Raw genomic sequence first — 24,434 nt, forward strand, 5'->3', positions numbered from 1 at the left:
CAAGCTGACAGTGTGTGTGGGTGTGTGTGTGTGTATGTTTATATGTTACCTGCCAGTCATAGCACAGCACTATAGGAGCCAGTAGCAGCCAGGCATTAAAAGCCAGGAGATAGCAGTAAGTGAGGAACCTGGAGGAAAATAAAGCAGACATGAACCACAGCATGAATAAAGAATAAAATACAGCAGGATGTGATGGGGTGGTGTGACGTGGCCTCACATGAAGCAGAGTTATTGTTTAAAATTTAGATTGGAAATGTATATGTTTCTGTAAAGCTGCTCTGTGACAATGCCGATTGTAAAAAGTGCTATACAAATAAAACTGACCTGAATTGAATTATTGTCATCACCATGAAGTTAATTATTTTCCAATAACATTACGTCCTGACGTGTTTCATCACTCTTATACCACAGCGATTTAGTAGATAAATCAGCATGCTCACGGAAATGCACACTAAGATTTAAAAGGATATGGGTTCTAGATGAATCTGTATAATGATATGGGTTCTAGATTAATGTATATAAGGATATGGGTTCTAGATGAATGTATATAAGGATATGGGTTCTAGATGAATGTGTATAAGGATAAGCACACTACACAACACTGTATAAGGATATGGGTTCTAGATGAATGTGTATAAGGATATGGGTTCTAGATGAATGTGTAAAAGGATATGGGTTCTAGATGAATGTGTATAAGGATATGGGTTCTAGATGAATGTGTAAAAGGATATGGGTTCTAGATGAATGTGTATAAGGATATGGGTTCTAGATTAATATATATAAGGATATGGGTTCTAGATGAATGTGTATAAGGATATGGGTTCTAGATTAATATGTATAAGGATATGGGTTCTAGATGAATGTGTATAAGGATATGGGTTCTAGATTAATATGTATAAGGATATGGGTTCTAGATGAATGTGTATAAGGATATGGGTTCTAGATGAATGTGTATAAGGATATGGGTTCTAGATGAATGTGTATAAGGATATGGGTTCTAGATGAATGTGTATAAGGATATGGGTTCTAGATTAATGTGTATACGGATATGGGTTCTAGATTAATGTGTATACGGATATGGGTTCTAGCTGACTGTATAAGGATATGGGTTCTTGAAAACAGCATGTATAAATAAGCATGCAGCATTACACTGAATGTGTATAAGGATATGGGTTCTAGATGAATGTGTATAAGGATATGTATGTCACAGTAAGACTGTAAAATATGGGTTCTAGATAAATCTGCACCAGTATACGCACACTGCGCAGCACTGTATAAGGATATGGGTTCTAGATAAATCTGTATAAGGATATGCACACTGCGCAGCACTGTATAAGGATATGAGTTGATGCTACGCTGCGGCACTAGATGAAGACGTAAATAAAAATGTTCAGGCTTGCCTGGTGAGGAGGAAAGGGGAGAAAGATGCTGGATTGTCCTGCTCTGAGAATAGAGGCATGGAGCCTCCCATGAGCCACAAGCGAGCACAGAGGATGAACAGCACCTACACACACACACACACACACACACAGCGCTCTAAAGCCAGACAGTAACAGTGTAAATATGTGACACAATCTCACCATAAAGACACTTACATACACCGAGACCACACACGTTCGTTTGATGAAGGGCCGAGAGATTCGGATAAGCTCCTTCAGCCTGGACCGAGACAGATGCCTGAGAGAACACGGAGAGAAAAAAAATAAAATAGGCAGCTTCTTAATCTCTTAATGAATCCATGACTCAGACTTCTGGAAACAAACAGGAGAACGAATCAGATAATTCATCATTTATTAAGGTTGCGCGGTTATCTGTCAATTCATTTAGCGTTAATTAATTAGATTTCAGAGGAATCTGAGCTTAGACTACTTTACAATAAGGAAAGGAAAGATACACACCACACACACACACACACACCACACACACACACACACACACACCACACACACACACACACAATCATCCAGCAAGTCAAGCAGATTGAATAAGTATGGTATGAAACACTCAGGGACGTGCTGTAATAGGAAAATAATCAACGGGCTGGTGTGAGGTCGCCACAAATTGTTTCATTCCTCTTACAGCGAAGTAAAATGTCAAGAATTACACCTTTTTATTCATTAAAATATTTAGACTATCACATTCTACGTTTTATCCATTTATAGTTACATTTAATGTTGTGGACTGTCTGTGAAATTCGTTCCTCTCATTATTTACGGCATTGCAAGCCGTAAACAGTCGTTCCCTCACCAAGACAATAAATAAATAAATAAATAAATAAATAAATAAATAAATAAACAAATATATGCAGCCTGTTATTGAGAAACCACAAAATGCCTCTGTCGTGGGAGCAAACTGGAGACTGAAGCTGGGACACCTTCCAAAAAACAACAACAACAACAACTCACTTGATGAGTGTCCCCTCAAAGAAAACGTCACCCTATCAATGATTAGATATTTTTCTTTGCGAAACATTGACACTGTTTAAAATTCATTCAGTAGCCGGAACTACTATCCGAGCTGCTGTTATTGGAAGTTATAGGAAATGAATCGACACGTTCAGAATTGAGAATTCAGCAGTGCTGTAGTATAAATGCAGCAGTTTCTGAGATCACAGCGAATATTAATACATTGTGACAGCTGGGACAGAAGATGAGAAGAATGAGACAGCGGAGGAAGGAGACGAGGAGGACGAGCGCTCGCACAATTCACTGCACTTTTGCTGATTGATTTGCTAAAACGCAAGAGCGTTTCCTAATGACTGTGTGTGTGCGTGTGTGTGTGTGTGTCCCAGGCTCCATTATGCTCCTGGGATTCAGCTCAATGTCTTGACAAGACAGCATTTACTAAAATAGTGCTTGCCCCTCCCTAACATTTTTGTCTCTTTGCCCTTCATGTCCCACAGAGATAAAGGATGGAGAGAAAAAAAAGACGGATGAAAGATGTACAGCGTGTTTCGCATGTTTTAAAGGTCTGGAATAACCACGACTTTGTAATTTCATAACTTCTTAATTTATAATGCATTATAAAATGCACCTATGTTATATAGCACACATAACACATTACAATGCATGAGCCTGAATATAATGCATACATATTTATAGTTACATAACATTTTAATGCTATGCTTATGTGACTATCCATAATGCATTTTAAGTGCATTTATAACATGTTATATAGCAGACATTACATAATACATTATAATGCCTGACATATCTGTATATCTGTATTTAATGCATAAATATCTATAGTTATATAACTAACACTTTATCTTATGATTAGTTATGTGACTTAATAATTTATCATAAATCCTGCATTCATAATGTATTTTAAGTGCATGTATGCTATATAGCATACATATGCATAAATATTTATAATTAAACAAATACCACTTTGTCATTATGGTTATGTGACATCATAGTTGACTATAAAACCTGTATTCATAATGCATTTTAAGAGTTTCTCCAGTATGTAGATGTATATATAGTATGTTATAGTCTATATAACATGTTATATAGCATACACAAGACATTATAATGCCTGGCTTAAGCGTGAATATGATGCATAAATATCTATAGTTACATAAATAACACTTTGCTATGTCACATAAATAAAATTTGTATGTTATGCTTATGTGACTTCATAACATATTATAAAAGCTGCGTACATAATGCATTATAATGCCTGACATAAGCCTGTATATAATGCATAAATATCTATAGTTATATAACTAACATTTTATGTTATGGTTAGTTATGTGACTTGATCATTGATCATCGACCCTGTATTTATAATGTATTTTAAATGCATTTATAATATGTTATATAGCATACATTACATAATGAATTATAATGCCTGACATTTGGCTGTATATTATGCATAAGTATTTATAGTTACATACTGTAAATATATAAAACCTGTATTCATAATGCATTTTAAGTGTAAACATGTTATGTTAAATAGCATACTGTACATAATGCATTATAATGTCTAGCTTAACCCTGAATACTCGCAATAAGCTATAGTTAGACGAGTCACCCATTATTATGCATGATTATACAACTTCATAACCTGTATTCATTACCCAATGAAACAAAAACACAAATATAGTACAGCATCATTACTGCTGCATTCGATCATTACTAATTTAGTAACACGATGTATGATGAGGCATTCGATGAAATATTATAAAGACGTGATAAGGAGCAGATCTCCAGCCAAGCAGATGTGTATAATATCACAGCAGTGCAGAATGGGATAGAGTGAATGCGTTTAATATTAATTCTGATTCATCTAACTCACTACAGACACAGACTCACAGCCTGAAGTCACAACACCTTTAATCACACCCTGTCTCTCTCTCTCTCTCTGTCTGTCTTTGTGTGTGTGTGTGTGTGTGTGTGTGTGTGTGTGTCGTCCTCCCCAGGGTCACGGCGGATACAGGCGCTTTATGGGTTTTGACAATCAAACATGGCCATGGAGCTTTTGCTCCAGACGGGACACGAGGGGATCAATCTGCTGGGCTATAAAGCTTAACATCTACAAGGCATGACTGCTGATGTCATCGCCATGACCGTGTTGCTGATGTTTCATTCCTAAATGTCATTTCATTTCACTCAACTCCGAGCCTGTGCTGGGGGATTAATAAAATAAATAAATAACAAAAGGAAAATGAAAAAAATCTGATCTGCTGGGGGTTTTTTTCCCTCACACACAAGAGTTTAAACAGAACGGTGTGAAAAACATCCGGCGAGTGTGAAACCTGTGGTCGGAAACGTCCTGTTGATGAGAGCGGTCAGAGGAGAATGGCCAGACTCGGGTTCAAGCTGATAAAACGGTTACGGTAATTCAAATGACCAGTCTTTACAACCGTGGTGAGCAGAAACGCATCTCAATATGTGAAAATTTGAGGTGCATGGGCTACAACATGAGAAGACCACATCGGGTTCCGAAGAGAAGTAACGTAGTGAGTAAACGCACCCCGTGCCGCGCAGACCGAGTAATCCATAATGAGATTCGTCGAGAACGATTTTCATAATCGATTATTATTGATTAGTTGTTGCAGCTCTACTCTGGATATTTTCCTAGTCTTCAATTTCGGGTCATTCGTGCTTTAAATCTTAAATGTACACTCTGATTATACACTCTGCTGACCCGGATCTCTGTTCATCATTCCCCTACATGTGGCTGTTGATTAATGTAATACTCTGGAATGTGGAATATGCCTCTCGTACTCTGAAACCTGCACATATTTCAGATTTTTATCATTCATGCCCTTGAGAACACGTCCTTGAAAATGTGTGTGCACTAAGATTCATAATTTGCTAATGAATTAGTGTTCTGGGCCTGACCACATTACTAATGCATGCTCTAGTCACACTACATTACTAATGAGTGCTGTATTGAGGCCAGACTACTAATTACTCCTGCCTCACTACAGAACGCTCATTGCTTACAGAGCAACTGAAAATGTAAAAAAAATTTTTTTATAAATCTGATCTGAAACTATGAAGAGATCTGAAACGAATCTATTATTTTATTCATGCCCGAGATGAGACTGCAGCGAACGTTGTATTATCTAAACAGCTGAGCCGAGTCACAAAGGGCGTGGCTTATTTGATGGACAAGCTAGTGAGAGTTGAGCATAAATCAGCCTTGTAAATGTATTGTTTTAGGGTGCGGGTGGGAGGTTTATTGCTATGAACAGATTTTCGGGTTTTTACAGATCCTTTAAAAGGTTCTATGCAAAACCTCATGATGTTTAAAGTAAGAGTAAAGCTTAAAGCTAAAATCAATTTATTTGTGTGTGGGGGAGGGGGGAGTTTGCCTGTTTGGGGAGGAAATTGGAGTACGTTGAGAAAAACCCTGAAGCATGGTGAGAACATGCGAACCCCGTGCTTCAGGGGTTTTTTTCTCCACATACTGCCTGGCATTTCATAACTGTCCATAGTGTGTGAATGTGTGTGTGATTGTGCCCTGCGATGGGTTGGCACTCTGTCCAGGGAGTCCCCTGCTTAGTGCGTTCCCTGGGATAGTTCCCTGTGGCCCTGTGTACAGAAAATGGATGGACGGATGGATGGAAACCATTTATCATCTAAAGGACCATTATGGAACCCATTTTTCCTCAGAGTGTAGGTTTTACTTTGTTTACCTGAAGATGATGTACGGTTTACATGTAAATGAGTAAATGGCACGCTTTTATCCAAAGCGCTTTACACTGGGTCTCATTCACACACACACACACACTCACACACACACACCAATGGTAGCAGAGCTGCCATGCAAGGCGCTAACTTGCCATCGGGAGCAACTTGGGGTTCAGTGTCTTGCCCAAGGACACTTCGGTATGTGGAGTCACGTGGGCCGGGAATCGAACCGCCAACCCTACGATTAGTGGACAACCCGCTCTACCACCTCAGCCACAGCCGCCCCAGGTTTAAGATCCTGTAAATAATATACATCGATTCATCGTCACTATTGCTTGTTTACTACTCGGGTACGTCTAGCTGCAACTAATTCATTTCTCAGAGAGCGTCTTTCAGCGAGTCCATGATGTCATTGTTGAAGGCGGGCATGACGATAGAAACCTGGATCGTCAGAAATGCGATCTATAGCTACTTTTCTGTTGTGTCACTGTAAAACTTTGAGCCAACAAAACTGTTAACTGAAAGAAATCGCTAGCGGTGTGTGTCCTTATCACCACAGTTTCAATGATTCTTTTGGCTCAGTCTTTTATCCAACGCGATCCAGGATTTCGCGACACACAGGATGATCGCAGAAATGAACACAAAATCGAGCAAACTATGCAATATTTAGAGGAGCTAGCAACCGTTTCAGATTTCCCACAGATTTGGGCCAAGACGAGTCATGTGACGTCTTCAAAACGCGCATTCATCCAAAGCCCTCTTCGATTCACGTGCATCGAACATGAGTACAGCTAAAAAGGTCTCATTTACCAACAAACATCACTGTGAAAGGCCGTGCAAAACAATCTCTAAAAAGTTTTTATTTTTGTTGTTACCGATGCAGCCTAAAGAATCACTGAAGCTGTAAATATCATTTAAAGCCTGTTCACTGACGTGCTGTCTGATGCTCAGTTTGATTGACGGTCAGTCTAAGCAAAGGAATGATAAACGACAGCACTGTAACCATCTATATTTATTACTATAATGTCTGTGTGTAAATGTGTGTACAGCAGGCTGTGTGTTAATGATGGAAAAAGCTGGAATGTGATGCTTTACCAAGTCTCTTTCTATAATGAGACCTCATGAGATACAAACAGATCAGTACTTGCTCATCCTCAATTCCCTCTTTTAATTTGTCCTCGTACTCCTCATCACCTACTTTCCCTCAGTCATACGTGTGTCTGCATAGATACGTGTGACATGCTGAATTAGCTGGGTGTGTAATAGGGAACTTGGGAATGCACCAGAGTTGTGAAGGTCTTGTTTGTTTTGCATGATCGACTTCGTTTGCCAATTACGGGAGCAGCAGCAGTGATGAGACGAGCTGTAATTGGGAGAACGCTTCGTGCATCTTCTATCTACGAGCACTTTGTAGCTGTAATTTGTTCACTTCCAGCCAATAAGCATCACGGACATCAAGGAAACTCACCAGAGGCATGTGGCGTGGTCGAACTGCCTCAAAACAGTTCTTTTCTACCAGTGCTAAATATTTCAACTTGGTCAGGGTAGAACTTTCGAAGACTCTGGAAAGGAAGACTTTGTGGCCGAACGCTCGTCAGTTAAAGGTCACGCGTCTTATTATTTCATGTACTGTTCCTACGTATCTATTATAACGGAACAGTCACATCTAAATGGCTCATAAATCACAGCCCATTATCCCCGACTTCCACTCCATATTAATGTTCGTTAATATTTATTATACCACAGCGCTGTCGAGTTCTCAGATCTGATTGGTCAGAAGGTAAATTTTCTAGAACAGCAGTTCTGAAAACAGTGCTGGCTTCAGGTTTATATTAATGCATTTAAAAATAAAAAATGTTATCATTTCTATACTAACAAATCACGCAGGGATTTGACAGGGCATAGAACATGACTGCTCATAGACAAACACTAATCGACGACGTGCAATTGTCGACCCTATAGCTCACCATACTTACAGCAGTATATACCGTTAGGGTAGTTGTTATTTTTAGCTTACTCGGTGAGGTTTCCAGGCAACAAAACCCAAGACTGCGCAGCTCACTGGAGCTGTTACTTGCCCTGTGGGCTAACAAATGGATTTGACACAGAGGTACGGTAAAGGGGGTGGACTTGTTAATTCCTCCGGAACAAAAACCGTCCGGAAGAATAAAAGCGGTTCAGGGGCCCGGGTTCATGAATCTTTCAGACGCCCCAGAGCACAGTTCCAGTTCTCGGCGCCAAAATTCAGGTATTTTGTAAACTAGGAAAAGGCCCCAAGTGAGCACTGACTCTCTAACAACGGCTTTAGGACTTTATTTATTATTCTTTGGAGGAAGATGCATACACTCTTCTTGGCTGCTGTTAAGTTCAACGAATTTTCAAAATGCCATTGTGTCTGTGAGGAGAACAGAAAGAAACACCAAGCAGATTTCACCACACCCACTCCCTGATGGCTCCAAACTGCTGTGTTTGACAGTGCATTCAGCGCTCAGGAAAAAAAAAAACGTTCCTTTTCTCTCTCCCTTCCTCCCTCTTTGCCTAGCTCTCTGCCCATGAAAGGATGAAACTGCTTGTACTGTCCACGTTTCAATTTGACAGACGGCGGGTGGTAAATTTATAGCTCCTGCCAGCAGGAAGAGGATTGAAAGCATATGTCCGATAGCTCTGCTTTGAGTCCTTCAGTGGAATCCTGCATGAACATTTCAGTCCGTTCCTGCTCAGAGGATGTAAAGAACGTCTGTGACTTCACCATAACTGATAGTCTCTTTTTAAAATTAGTGCAAAGGATGATGGGGTAAGCTTGTGTACTCAGGAACGGACAGCTGATATAAACGGTCCAATCAGGGCGAAGCTATCAGTAAGTAGACAGTAGTAGACGGACTAAGCCAACACTACGCCTCGTTTTTCAAGCAAGTATTTGTAAATCGTTCGAAGGATCATTTACTCGGTCATCTCATATTAATGACTGGAGGGGGTACAATCGAAATCCATAAATTACGACAAATAAGACTAGCTGTTTAATTTAGACAAAAGTAATTGTGCCCTATAACAGCACGAAGTGTTAGTGTGTGTGTACGGTAGGTGACTCGCTGCAGTGGCGGAGCTGCATCATTGTAAGATTTTGCCCGCACTTAAGAGGCACGCTTTCAACATTTCAGCTCTCTGTGAGCTTTAACGGTTTTCGTGTGTGTCACCATATGGAAACGAGCTGTACCGTCGATGCGTCTGCAAATTTTACGGATGATCGCAATCGAGTACAAAGACAATCAGCATTTGGTTTGAAAATGACAAAAACGTTTACACACAACTTTACTAAAAGACTGAGCGATCAAAGTACAAATTACACAATAGGAAAGATGACAGAACCGTACATGTGTTTTTGGTTTTAATGAGACTTAAACACGGCACGAAACCAATAGAGCGTTACACACCTAAAACACTTAAAGACAGAGAGGCAGCTGCAATCATCATTTCTAATTTTTTATGAGTGTGTGTATGTGTGTGTGTGAGATAGTTTGCCCCACATCGTTCTTAATATGTCACTGGCGATAGCTCGCAATATAAAAGATTCCTCAACCCTAATATTTTCATAGTCATGCTCCTGACAGATATCCGACTTTAGCGCTCTCATCTAATATCATGCTAACGTGGCTGTGATAAATGGTTTATTTGCTAGTCTCTGACTCGGAGCACGAGAGCACCAGCCTGGATGCAGGAAGCACACACACAGCGTGCCTGCTGACAAGCATGAACACCCACGCTCTCCCCAGCTGCCGCCAGCCTTTCGCTCGGTTCAGCACCTCTCCAGGAGACCTCATTAACACATGGACCTGCGAAACACACGCTCATCGTTCACGTACGAGAAGAGAGGTTTGCGGCAGAGCACCAGGCCGTCGTACAGCACGCACACTCCGAACACGGTAACGCCCGTCTCTTTGACCAGCATGGCGCTGGTGCCCAGGAACAGACAGAGCACCAGAGAGCACGGAGACGCCGTGGAGGGGAAGGAGTCAGACACGCTGCCCGCCGACACACTCCTGAAACACACAAATCAATCAGAGCAGCCAAACATAGAACCCTTAAGAGACGTGGAATCTAGAGCAAGGGCAGAGTACGTGATGGAGAGACTCTTACCTAATATAGGAGAGAAAGGCTAAAAGGAACAACATACAGGCCAGGACGTCTGCTCTCCCGACAATTCCTGACACCTATAACACACACACACACACGCATGCACACACGCATGCACACACACATTACTGAAACATCTGCATGTTAACAATTTAGTACTTTAAAGGTAAAAGGACATAATTTTGCTCATTTATTTATTCATTCATTATTTTATTTAAAGCTGAATAAATATGTCCTTTATGAAAAACTATATTTGTGAAATACACAAATAATTGTCAGTATACACAAGATACAAACCCAAGCACTCATATTAAAAATACAATATTAAAATAGTATCAAAATATATTAAATTGCTAAAAAAAAACTTGAATAAATATTCTAATTATAAAATATTATAAATAGTTGATCAACTTATTCAAATCAAATTAAAATGCAAAATATTCAAATATTTAAATTGTAATTATACCATAAGCAGCAATATCCAGTATATTATGAAACAATATTTGTTTACATTATTAGTATTAAAATATAAAATATGAAAATTATATTAGGATTACATGTTAAACTGACATATTATCAAATATATGTGATGATATAATCTATATATAGTCTAAATATAGCTTATACCAATACAGATATTGCTACTTTTTTTGTAGGAGAGAGTGTATATGGATTACACTTCACATACACTACGGAACAAATATACTGACTATGTTGAATATAATAATAATAATAATAATAATAATAATAAAGTTTTATTTATATAGCACCTTTCCACAAGCTCAAGGACACTTCATATACATTTAACAGGAGAAAATACATTAATATACATTTCAACAGAAGTTATAATCTCAATTACAAAACAGGAAATAAAACATCAACCAGTAATAGACAGGTAATGCGCTGAGAAAAGCTGAAGTTTAAAAACAATAGTGCAACTACACTGAAGGATCTCCCAAAAAATGCGGGCAGAGGAAATCTAGGGCCAGACAACAAAATAATAAAACTTATATTATACGTAGAGCTGGTTGTGTGCTACATTGCAATAAATGTGATATTAAGATATCTACATTTCTTATTACATTTAAGGACAACTGACTACAGCTAAGATGAGTATTAGATATACAGTGAGGGGAAATACTTCAGAATTACACACAAAGTCAAAAGACATTATGTGTGTATTTTTATGTGTGTAATAGACAAAGACGTGTTAAAGTGCACCTATTATGGTTTTGAAATGTGCCTAATTTTGTTTTAAATGTCTCATACAATAGATTTACATGCATCCGAGGTCAAAAAACACTTTAACGTGCTCATAATTTAAACTGCAGTGTTACCTTTTTTCCCCCAGTGTCACAAACGACTCGTTAAATGATTCGTTCTAAAGGATTCGTTCTAAACTCCTCCTTTCAGAGAGCATACTCTGCTCTGATTGGTCAGATGTCCCAGTCTGTTATGATTGATCTACCGCTGTCAGCGTGTGTTGAAAAGGAAACGCCCACTACCGTAACGAGTTTCAGCTCCGTCTGTCAGCAAGCAGCGGATGAAGACCAGAGGCGGGGCTTTTTGTTACAAATCTACGTACGATCAGTTGTGCTTCCATGAATTTTCCACCTGTGTATTGTTTAAACAAACGTCCTGACGGAGATGTTTAACATCTTTGCCATAGCTTTTTCCATTTATTTGAGTGTTGGTTAATAATTGTCTTTGAGAACTCTAGATAGCGCCTTTCACCTTCACCACGACAACGTCTTTCACCATAGCAACGTCTTCTAGAATGACAAGAACTTTTTATCTTTACAGCATTTCGATCAAGAACTTGACTTATTTTTATGTACCCTTCACATATTTTTTTAATACCGTATCCAAATACTATTTTCTTTATCAATTTATTATTTTATTTCATATCTTTGTTTCGATTTATGAATAAATACGCTGGGATGCATGCAGCATGTACATCTGCAGAAGGAGGACAGAAATTATGGCTTAAGGGTGAGAAGATAGAGGACTGCGACTGCTTTTAATCTTCTGCTTTAGAAGAAGTTTGACTGACATGCAGAAAGGCAGGAGAAAGAAAATCCCTGCCTGCTTCTTGTCCTCTGTAAGCCCTTTCATCTTTGCCCTCTCTCTCTCTCTCCTCGGAACACAGCATTTTCTTTAGTCTCTCACTCACGCTATAGTTTTCTTCATATTTTCATATCTGTTACAGAGATGAACATTTAAACGCTCTCAAAATATACTCTCTCCACTCCCAACATCTGGAGGGCTCAGAAACCCATCCCCCGCTTTCAGTCTGGATTCCACAGGCAGGCGCACACACACACACACACACACCCACCCCGTTGAGGGAAACACGCCACATACTGCTGCGTACACACTGCGTGCTCGGCATGCAATCAGCATCTTGTTTCTACACCAGCCAATGACCTTAAAGAAATGTTTCTCACACACCCAGAAGCATAACAGAAAGACTCCAAGTATCAGAAATAACGTCTGTTTATGCATTTTTATCAATTTCTTGTCAATATTCATCAGTCTGCCTGGCATGCAGCTACACGGTGCAAGGGAAGAACCATCCAGATGCCTTATTTTGAGAAACACAAGCAAATAACTTCAAACTGTATGGTACATGTTCTCTACAAAACGTTAACTTTCTCTCCTTCTACAAGTGTGATTCACACAACGGATTCAGATTTAATTCAAGGAGCCACAATGTGAATCTATTATTTATGCATCTTCGAGCATATTACATACTGTATATATATACACACAAAGCCTATATTACTGTATATATATATACACAAAGCCTATATTACTGTATATATACACACAAGGCCTATATTACTGTATATACACAACACCTATATTACTGTATATACACACAAAGCCTGTATTATGATTTTTATAGGATAATGACTTTTTATCCACTATCCATTAAAATATACATTATACCATTATTCCATTTTCACAATGTTTACATATTCAAAAGCAAAAAAATAAAAAAATATATAAATAAAACGAACCCTCTCTGCTCCAGGCGCTGTATCATGTTTGACCCTGTGCTCTGACCCCAGCTTCCTGACATGCTGGGGTATGCAAAGAAAAGAATTTCACTGTGCTGTAATGTATATGTGAAAATAAAGGCTTCTTCTTCTTCTATTTAATCGTCCAGAGAGGAAAGGTAGCATTTCCACCATTTCAAGTTTAAGAAGTGGGAGGGTCTAATAATATAATGATCCGGGCAGTCGGGAACTGCTTGGTGGCAGCAGCAATCACGTAAGCTCGACTGGATGGTGGATATTAAGATGATGAAATATAAATGTCAGTGAATATTGTGGCAATGAACAGACGCTTAAAATCGCGTCTTCTAAGCAGCTCAAGTCTGTGCGCGTATAAAAGGTTTTCACATGGCCAGCACATGTCCACCCATGCTGCGTTTGTTTTAAAGGAAAGTACCACACATGTCTATATAGAAATATCTGTCGTGTGCTTAGTGACCTACGAGATGACGGGCGTGATGGCATTGACAGCGATATTATCAGCATGAAAGCTGAAGCTTTGGAAGCTGATCTGTTTCAGCCGAGTGTACAGATGACGAGGTGAGAGAGCTGGACAGAGTGAAGGACTAAAGCGCCGCTGCATCGTTCTAATTCGCTAATAAACAAACGTTTGCTTTCATTGTAGAAATGAGATTCAAATTTGATTCACGGGGCCACGATGCAATTCTACCATATGTGCATTTTGAATGACGCTCGTTTTTAGAATGACTTTTTATCCATTAGAAAATTTACATTTACATATTCAGAGGCAAAATAACTGATTGTTCATACAACCTTAATAATTGTAACTAGAAAACAAAGGGCTTCTTTGTATTTATTGTGGATATAATCACCTTTCAAACAGCTAACATATGGCCAAGCAGATATGCTTGTTTAGTGCCTCATTAGTTTTACATCATTGTCGGCTATGGTACGGCAATTTACCATTAATAGGGCTGAAAAAGAAAACACTGTGCATCATCTTGCACAAAATGAATCATCTCTGCAATTATCCTATTAACCTCCTCTAATTAGTTCATTAGTGATCTTCGAACATATCATACAGGAACAGAAAGCCAACTTTAACTCAAGGCTTAAAATGTAATGATATTTCTTGTTTTGATTGGTCTGAAACGTGTCATAGCGACAGCTATTGAGAAATCATGAGCGGGAGGGACGTTTAAACAGATCTGTCCTACTTCGGGGTATAAAGCAATAAGATCGCAAGTTACAGGCGTATTAATATTCAAATGGCGTAATTAAAATAAAATTATGATCATCCAAGTTGACATAAATATTTGCTACAGCTGCTATCATTTCCCTTATTAAAAAAACAAACAAACAAGCAAAAAAACAATGGTTGTAATACATAATATAATACAGAATCATCATAAAGAGATCTACAATGCATTAAAGAGTCAATCGTTTCTCTCACCCTTCCTTTACACCTTGCTCATGTGACTCATTGTTCAAAGTCAGAGTCGGCTCTGCCCTTGAGCAACCTATTTTTCTGAGCAGTAGGTAATTACCAGGTTTTCCTCTGGCCAGTCTGATCTCTCTGACAGTTTACCCGAGGATCCAAAACCTATTTTAACCCAGGCGGAAAAAAGCAACAACATTCCCCCCCCACCCCCCCCCACACACAGACACTACGTAAGATAAGACAACCATTACCAAAGAATACAACATCTAAAACAACCTAATATGAGCTGCAGTCAGAATACCACAACAGTGACATACACACACACACCATACACACGTGCGAATACACACTGTGTAGGGTGGACAAATCAGTAGTCTGGTCGCTAGGACACGAACACTTCATTTCACGTCTGGACTTTTTCCAAATCTTATATGAAAAACACATGACTGACAAGTTTTTTACCGTGTCATAAAATGTAAGAGCCAATCATGTGTTAACATGCAAATGAAGGCCACTGGTTAACTAGAGGAAGTGGGTGGAGCATGCGCAGGTTTATGGGCAAATACAATCTGGATACTGATACAAGTGGATGTCCTGATTGAAAAAGTGTGAACGCATTCTGTGGTGTTGTTGCTGATACACGACGTTTCAGTACAGCAAAAGGTTACAAGATCTGGGTGATGACCATCATTGGTTGTTTTTTTTGTTGTTTTTTTTTCACAATATGGATCAATGTTTGGAAATGAAATCAACATAATCTCAATGATGCACCAATGCATGGTTGTAAATCGTTTCTCAGTGTCACAGAGTTTAATGTTTTATTGATTTACAGACTTATAATAAAGACCTAAAATGCTTTGAATGGATCTGTTGGTGGTCACAGAGACACACACACACACACACACACACAAGCTTAGATAGTAACACTCAGAGGGATACAGACACAGGGACACACACTCAAATTCTCACTCCAGGACAGACAGACAGACAGACAGACACACTCAGAGAGAAACTCCCACAGAGACACACACACTTCACTCAGACCCACACACAGATACACAAACACAGGCATGCAAACAAGAATAGATGCAAACACACAAATACAGACACACACACAGACACACACACACACACGTGGTCTGGTGGAAATTGCATATGGAGCTGGGGAACTGAAACACTTGAGCTTTTTATTTCGGCCAATTACCTAATTCTGCAGGAATTCCACCAACACAACAGCTGCACCTCAACCCAACCCCCGCCTGAGAGACGTGTGACTGTGCGCGCACACACACACACACACACACACACACAGACACACACACACACACACACAATAACGTGTTTAGAGAAATAACAGTCAACTGTACCATCTCTCTCTCTATCTCTATCGCTCACACACACACACACACACACACTAACGTGTTTAGAGAAATAACAGTCAACTGTACCATCTCTCTCTCTCTCTCTCTCTCTCTCTCACACACACACACACACACACACATCTGTCTTGTGCTGTTTATATTCACGTTGGAAGTGGATCCCATGCCAGAGACATTCCTGTGTCTCCACTCAGTCCACTGTGAGAGATTTCTGCAACAGAGCCTCATGATAATGTTTATAATAAGATTCATCATTTTTTTGCTCAGTATTAAAGTCGCAACAAAACATTGACTTATTTTAAACAAACAGAAAACAAACAGAACCAACAGCTTTGGTGCGCTCCTGAATTGATGCACCAGAGCAAATAAAACCTATTTCTAATCTTAGGCAAGTCACAGCTGATGTTTAATTACATGACAAAGCAAAAAAAACAGAAGAAAAGAAAAGTTGGGTGCAGCCCAATGGATACACACCCACATGCACACACCCATACGCAGTCACATGTACACACACACAGTCATACACATCCTCACTTAGCATAAGATACACATAATATCACTCATTATACTATATAAACTATATAAAGGTCTTACTACTTCTAATGCTGATTGAATGCAAGTCAAAAGAAGTGTGTAGACTGTACTACCAACAGAATCACTAATACACCCAGAAGCTATTACTTCAGACATAAAATACACGAAAATTACACATGTTAAGTAAATAAATTAAATACATTTGAACTACTATAATTCAAGCTCAACACAAGCACTAGCGATGCTACTAGAGCCTAAACTCCTCTCCTCTCTTCTGCTCTGCTCTGCTTTGCGATGACATCATGAGCAGCAGTGAGCTCGAGCAGAACGGAAGACAGGAAGAGAGACAGCTGGTCAGCAGGGTGTGTGTCGCGTCCAGCACATTCTCCAGAGGGAGAGCTGGGCATCAATGAATGCAGCCTTTTCAGCTCTGCAACCCCACGCCAGTGTAAAACGATGCCGTTACTCTCCTAGCGCTCGACTGGTGGCCTGATAATGGCTTCTGATCTAAAGATAAGGCTTTGACAGGTCGGAGGTAAGGAGCAAGAGGGTGTGTGCTGGAGACTAAATGACTAAACAGGTTTTCACCTGCCATAACTTCAAACGCTGCACAGAATTTAGTGTCTTGTCTTTTGGTTTATGGAATATTCATGAAATTTTACATTATAAATGTGTTGATCCCTGCACATGGACACACACACACACACATACACACACACACACACACACCTGCTTCCTCTTAACGGAAATGTTTAGCATCAAGGCGGACATTAATTAAATTTCTGCCGGATCAATCAAAACAACAAGAAACAGGAGTCTCTTCTCTCTCTAAGATTTTCCTCTCTGGCCGAGTTTCCAGAGAAAATGTTTTAAATATTTAGATGAATTTATGTAAGAGCTGTAAAAACAGCACAAAGAAATCCCAAATACTAAAAGAAATCCCAAATACTAAAGCACAAGTACCAAAGCACATATATTGGAGCACAAAAACAGAAGAACAAATACTAAGCTCAAATACTGAAGCACAAACACTGAGGTACAAACACTGAGGTACAAACACTGAGGTATAAACACTGAGGTACAAATACTGAAGCACAAACACTGAGGTAAAAACACTGAAGTACAAACACTGAAGCACAAACACTGAAGCACAAACACTGAAGCACAAACACTGAAGCACAAAATTGAGGTACAAACACTGAAGCACAAACACTGAGGCACAAACACTGAAGCACAAACAGTGAGGCACAAACACTGAGGCACAAACAATGAAGCACAAAATTGAGGTACAAAATTGAGGTACAAACACTGAAGCACAAACACTGAGGTTCAAACACTGAAGCACAAACATTGAGGCACAAACACTGAGGTATGTACTAATACGTGCATGCTGATTTACTAACAGGGGGTATGTTTTGTCCTAATGATGTCACACACAGTGCAGGTCTGCGAACTATATTTTCGTAATGATTATAAAATAATTGATGTATATAATTATATATAGCCCTAACCAACCCTATACTGCCTTGAAATCTGTACAAAGGACCAGAAACTAAATGGTTCAGACTTTTCCTTGTCTATCGCTCCCTTCTGAACTCATGGAAAATGTCGATTGTTCATGTAACGCGACACGATATTAGCACACGCCTGTTACTCACTGCTTCTGTGTGGATAGGATGGACGGCGAAGAGGAGCGCAGTGAGGAAGGCCCGGCGTCCGTCTCCGAACACGTAGTGTTTGCACGTGTGCATCAGAAGGGCAGTGACGGCGCAGTGCAGACACACGTTCACCACGTGGAAATGAAACGGAGTCATCCCACCTAGTACAATGTTCATCCTGCACAGAGGGGGAAAAAAAGGACCCGTGTTAGTTAGTGCTCTCAGGGTGCAGGGACAATACAGCGAGAGAGAGAGAGAGAGACAGAGAGAGAGAGAGAAATGAAGAAAATATAGTGAAAACGAGGAGACAGGGTCAGATAGAAGCAGAAGGGAGGGTCAGGAACAATTAGCATACTTATTAATGAGTAATGAGGCTCTTCGGATCACCAAAGCTGCCAGGTGAAATGAAAGGTGTGTGAAAGCACAAACATCAGCGGCAGCTACGGACCAACAGGTTTTATTAAAGCTCTAAAGGAACACTAAATTAAAAAGCTTCATTTACAGAGACGGGACTCCTTTTTCAGACAGACAGACGAGAGTCAGAGAGAAAGACTGGAACAATCATTTTAATAGGATGTGCTGGATCAAGTGCTATTTTACAAGTGTCTGAATACTGAAAGAGAGAGACAGAGAGAGCGAGAGAGCGAGAGAGAGAGAGAGAGAGAGAGCAAGAGAGAGAGACTGATAGACATAATAGGGAGAGACAGAGAGAGACAGACAGAGAGACTAATGCTAAATGACAACTGTGTAACAAGGGCCAGCATCACTAATGTGAATCTGTGGCCTGTGTGTGTGTGTGTGTGTTTCAGTCAGTGTGTTCTGAGTCTGATCACACTGACGTATAGTAAAGAGGCTGTGTTTACTGAGCTCCGTCTCAACCTGCATCTAATCACTGCACAAGCTCTCAGGCTCAGTGAACACCAGCAACAAACACACACACACACACACACACACACACACACACACGCACACAAATACTTTAACCATCACAGTGTGTGACTTCTATAGTCTACATGATTTTTGCCGTATGGCCACTTACTGCACTTCTTTCTTTTTATTTGTTCCAGAAAATTCTTTTGCTTTTCCAAATAAGACATGATATTTAAAGCCTCACTATCTGCCTTTAGAAAGAAAAATACAAACAATACAATAAATAAGTAACAAATTTTAAAAATGTACAAAAAAGAAGTTAAATAAAACCCAACATGAATGAAGACGAAACTAACGGATCCTCATGACCAAATTCATTATTTTTTTTATATTAACTTGTATTTCAAACATATCTGAAATACTTACAGTAATTAAAATTCAAATGGATTTTGTAAAGAAGTTTGATAGTCCCAGTGCACACACTGAGCTACAAGCCATTCACTGACAAAACATGTGCACATACACACGACACACACACACGCACTTCCATTAGAGAGGCAATTGCTTCTGCTCTCTCACTAACAAACACGGCTCATTACCCGATGTGCTTAAGGCCAGAGAGATGCTAAAGAATGGAAAAGAGGCAGAAGGACAGCCATATGAGGAACAGCTGATGATCTACTGAACACCAAACTGCCTTTCATGTGTATTTTAGGACTCTTTATTGATTTATAAAATTGGGTAAACACTGGCTACAGATTATATTAGTCTGCGGAGGGCGATAAATGTGTGTGTGTGTGTGTGTGTGTGTGTATGTATATTAAATATATATATATATATATATATATATATATATATATATATATATATATATATATATATATATATATATTACACACACACACACACACACACACACATATATACATACACACATACATATATACATATATACATATATACATATATATCACACATATACTCATATTTGGACATTTTCACTTAGGGGTGTACTCACTTTTGTTGCCAGGGGTTTAGACATTAATGGCTGTGTGTTGAGTTATTTTGAGGGGACAGCAAATTTACACTGTTACACAAGCTGTACACTCACTACTTTACATCGTAGCAAAGTGTCATTTCTTCAGTGTTGTCACATGAAAAGATATAATCAAATATTTACAAAAACGTGAGGGGGATACTCACTCTTGTGAGATACTGTATATATATATATATATATATATATATTTTACGCATGTGCAGTATAGGGATGTAAGTGTTTTCAGGCGTTTCAGTGTGGCTGAGCAATTTTGGGAAAACGTTTGAAAACACCAGTGTAAACAGACAGCATTTTAATATGGAAATGCAGTTTTCAGATCTATCCAGAGTAATGTGGACGTAGCCTAAATGACACTGCCACAACAAGCAGCAATAAGAGCGAAGGTAAAGAAGCTTCCTGAGGTTCTCAGGGACCACACTATTCATGGGACTGATCGTCCCTGAATGTGCTCTAGGAGTGATGATAAGGAAGATAAGAGAGAAGCCAGCAGTCACTTGAAAAGAGTTGCAGGATGACCTGAAAGCAGCAGGAACTGTACTGCTGCACCAATAATCTCCGTTCTTACACCTCAACGCAAAACTCCTCTGCTAAAAGAGAAGCACAGAGATGCACGTCTAAAAGCATTTAGACTAAATCAGACCTCTTTTACAACAAAATGCCAGGAATACCATCATACCCACAGTGAAGCACGGGGGCGGGAGCATCATCATATGGAGCTGCTTGTCTGCAAAAGGTACTGGGGAATTAGCATCTAAGGAAAACTTCCTGAATTGCACAGTCTTTCACAGTAATGTTTACTGGGAAATGAGGCCTTTTAGCTGTACTCCTGTTCGACACACATGAATCGAAGAGGATTTTGTCAGAATGCGCGTTGCGATGATGTCACACGACACGTCTCGACCCAAATCTGCGGAAAATCTTCGGTAATCCTCCTGTACTCAGTGCTGTGGACAAATTATTGCCTGATTTTGCATTCATTTCTGTGATCACAAATCACTAAATCCTGGAGGGACTGACTTGCATACTCTTGCTACACACAAAAAGAGTACATACTTTTAGTGCATAGTATAAGTAGGCGAATTGGGACGCAGCATTAATCTGAGGAGAAGATGGACATTTCAACAAGACCCCAAACATACAGCCCAAATCCCTCACGTAGGCGTTGCATGGCCTAGCCAATCTTCTGATTTGAATCCCATTTAAATAAATAAATAAATAAATAAATAAATAAAGTTTTTGGAAACTGCGAGTCCGTTAGTGTGACTCTCATAACCTTGGGGAACTGAAGACGATTTGTCGAGAGGAATGAGCCAAAATGGAGCCACAATGCTACATAAAGCTAATTACTTCTTACCGTAGATGTCCCGAAGCTTTTTTTCCTAAAACATGAGAACGCGGGTCACAAGACCTACATCCTTCAGAAGCACTGTCTGATGAAACATTTACAGATCATATCAAGATTTTTATATACTGGACACTGGACTATAAATACACAGTGACGCAAATTCAGCAATAACAAACACACTCTCCATCCACACACACACACACATGAACATGAAAGTGAAGACCAGGGCGCCGAGGCAGAACGCAGGAAGCGTCTGGGTACTTTTCTTATCTACCGTGGCTAATAAAGCAAAATATACTGCGGAGAAATATCTCAGAACCAAGCAGCATGTGGAGCTTTTCAGACGCGGGGAGGAAAAAACACAGGCGAATAATTATGTATAGGACAAAGCTGTACAAATAACAGGCACAAAATAACATTACTGTATTGTTTTGGAAGTTGGTGTATACTTCCTAATCCTCAAGGGATTCAGAAATCAGTTTAGTGATGATCGGGGAGTCTGATGTCCTCGCTGTGTCTCTCAACACAACACAGCATTCAGCTAGAAAACCTGACAATTACTAACACAGGAAAGCTTTTAAACAGTCAGCTCAGACACATCCTGCTTTCCATTTAGAGCAGAGGTCCTCAAAGAGGGGTCAGGTTTACAGTCGGGGACGTTCTCACGAAGTCAGGAACAATTTCAGATTCATGATGTTGATGAAGAAATGATTATCGAAGGTGTGATGGTTAAAATGATACGGGTCACGCTCAGGTTTCTTGAAGCTGAATCGAATTTAAAAAGCAGAAATCACATCAATTTGAGTGCTTTTTGTTTAAAAAGAAAGAAAGAAGATAGCAAAATAGGTGTTTATGTTGTATGATATAAAAATAACCAAAAGGATATGATACACTGTTGATGGAAAGTCAAAGAATAAAAAGGATCATAGAAATCAATATGATTGTGCATATTTGCTTACAGCGTTTAATATTTGTATAATTGGATTAGATATAGAAAATAATAATAATAATAATAATAATAATAATAATAATAATCTGTGCTGTGATTTATAAAGGAAGGGGGCGTGTCTTTACACTGGTTGCAAAAAAGTTTGTTAGAAAAATTGCATTAGTATAGAAAAGTCTAGAAAAGTCATTAAGATCGTTAAAGCACCAGGATGACAGCGGTGCAGAAACGCCTCGTGCAGATGTGCATGCAAAGCCACACATCTGCTCTACAAGTTGTGCGTGTGAGCTAGCGCGCGAGCGAGGACGGACTCACTTGAAGGTGAGCACGCAGAGCGGACGGTAAGACTTGTGGCTCGTGTTGTCGGCCATCCTTTTGCCCCAGAAGTCGTTGGAGAAGATGCTGCGCAGGCTGGAGCCGGGCCGCACGTCCGGGTTGTTCACGATGGCCCACACGTCGTCATGCACGAACTCCCCCCGTAGCGAGTTGGAGTAGCAGAGCGCGCACGCGGAGAACAGCGCGCTGTAAGCGAGCAGCGCGTGGAGGAAGAGCGACCGCTCCTCAGCTCCCGAGCCGCGGCTCGTGCTGCTGCTGCTGCTGCTGCGGCTCGCGGTCATGTCGCTCCTCTCCGCACACAGCGCCCGCAACACTCACACCGCAAACATGCAGCTACTGCCATTTCTTTCCTGGCACTCACACAGACCCTCTCGGTCGGGATGCGTAAAATACACTGAGGAGAGGAGAGCTGTGTCGGGGTAAAAAAAAAAAGCCAGAAATCCGCCTCTTTGCGCGTGCGCAGTGGTGATTGGCTTCATGACTCACTGATTCGATTCTTCTGAGTCGTTGTGTTGATTCAGTGATTCACCAGGCAGAATGCTTGTGCAGACATCACTTTAAAAAGTCCCCGTGAAATCAAAATGGACGTTTTGTGGTTTTTAGTATGAATATCCATCAGACCCAGAGTGAAGCACGGTGGTGGGAGCATCGCGATATGGGGCTGCTTCTTTGCAAAGGGTACTGGGACGATGCGCATAATCGAACGAAGCATGAACGGAGTTATGTACAGGGGCATTTCGTCTCATCAGCCAAGACACTTTAAAGTCCCCAAGGAATTTATGTGGCTTTTAGTATGAATATGTTAGCCTTAGGGGTTTCTATAACTCGAAAACTATGACAAAACTCGCATTTAGAAGATATATGCATTCGAACGTTGCAGTCTCTGTCTTTACCACCGATACGGATCGACACTTCTGATGACATCATTCGGCACTTCAGCTTCTTGTCAGATTTTCTGTCCAATCAAATGCTCTCTAGAAACTGAAGTGTCCCGCCCCATCATTATAAAAATGTTGCCGTTGTTGAGTGAGAGAAATATCAGCAAGCACGGGTCATAAACGTGTCTTTAGCTGTTCGAATGTGTGTGTGTCTTATTCAGTTTTCCAACTGTAAGTTGGTTAAGAAAGAAATGGCTTGAATTCATTTACTTTCAGTTTTTTTCAGTTTCAATTTTTCGTCAAGTACGGCTTATCCCGGGCTGTGAGGTAAGCTAAATGCTATTGACTATTTAAAAAGTTGGAGGAGCCACTTGATATGTCCCATCCTGACATTTTAGTGGAAATTATGTCGACATTTTCAGCATGTCAGGCACTTCACCGGACTTTAAAAGTGCATCAGGTAAGATTAGTCTTTTTTTTTTTCAAGATTTGATGGGGGGGGAGACGGTGGTTTAGTGGATGGCACTGTTGCCTCACACCTCTGGGATTAGGGGCTCAAATCCCGCCTCCGCCCTGTGTGCGTGGAGCTCTCCCTATGCTTCAGTGGTTTCCTCCCCGAGTCCAAAGACATATGCCGACCTGACATCTCCAAAATTGTCTGTAGTGTGTGAATGGGTGTGTAATTGTGCCCTGTGA

General features: G+C 40.0%; 1 protein-coding gene across 1 annotated transcript in view; it reads right to left on the reverse strand.

Moving 5' to 3' along the window:
* tmtc1 (transmembrane O-mannosyltransferase targeting cadherins 1) overlaps positions 1-23,833 on the reverse strand; it is a 50,958-nt gene extending 27,125 nt beyond the window's left edge. The window contains exons 1-7 of the mRNA XM_053649988.1: positions 22,840-23,833; positions 18,307-18,484; positions 10,278-10,351; positions 10,004-10,180; positions 1,596-1,677; positions 1,401-1,504; positions 50-128 (exon numbers count right to left, since the gene is read on the reverse strand). Of these exons, the coding sequence (XP_053505963.1) occupies positions 50-128; positions 1,401-1,504; positions 1,596-1,677; positions 10,004-10,180; positions 10,278-10,351; positions 18,307-18,484; positions 22,840-23,141 (996 nt within the window). The 5' untranslated portion in view covers positions 23,142-23,833. The remainder of the gene's footprint in view (positions 1-49; positions 129-1,400; positions 1,505-1,595; positions 1,678-10,003; positions 10,181-10,277; positions 10,352-18,306; positions 18,485-22,839) is intronic.
* Between the last annotated feature and the right edge of the window lie 601 nt (positions 23,834-24,434).

This window comes from Ictalurus furcatus, chromosome 19 (assembly GCF_023375685.1).
Source record: "Ictalurus furcatus strain D&B chromosome 19, Billie_1.0, whole genome shotgun sequence".
In the NCBI taxonomy this organism is placed as follows: domain Eukaryota; kingdom Metazoa; phylum Chordata; class Actinopteri; order Siluriformes; family Ictaluridae; genus Ictalurus; species Ictalurus furcatus.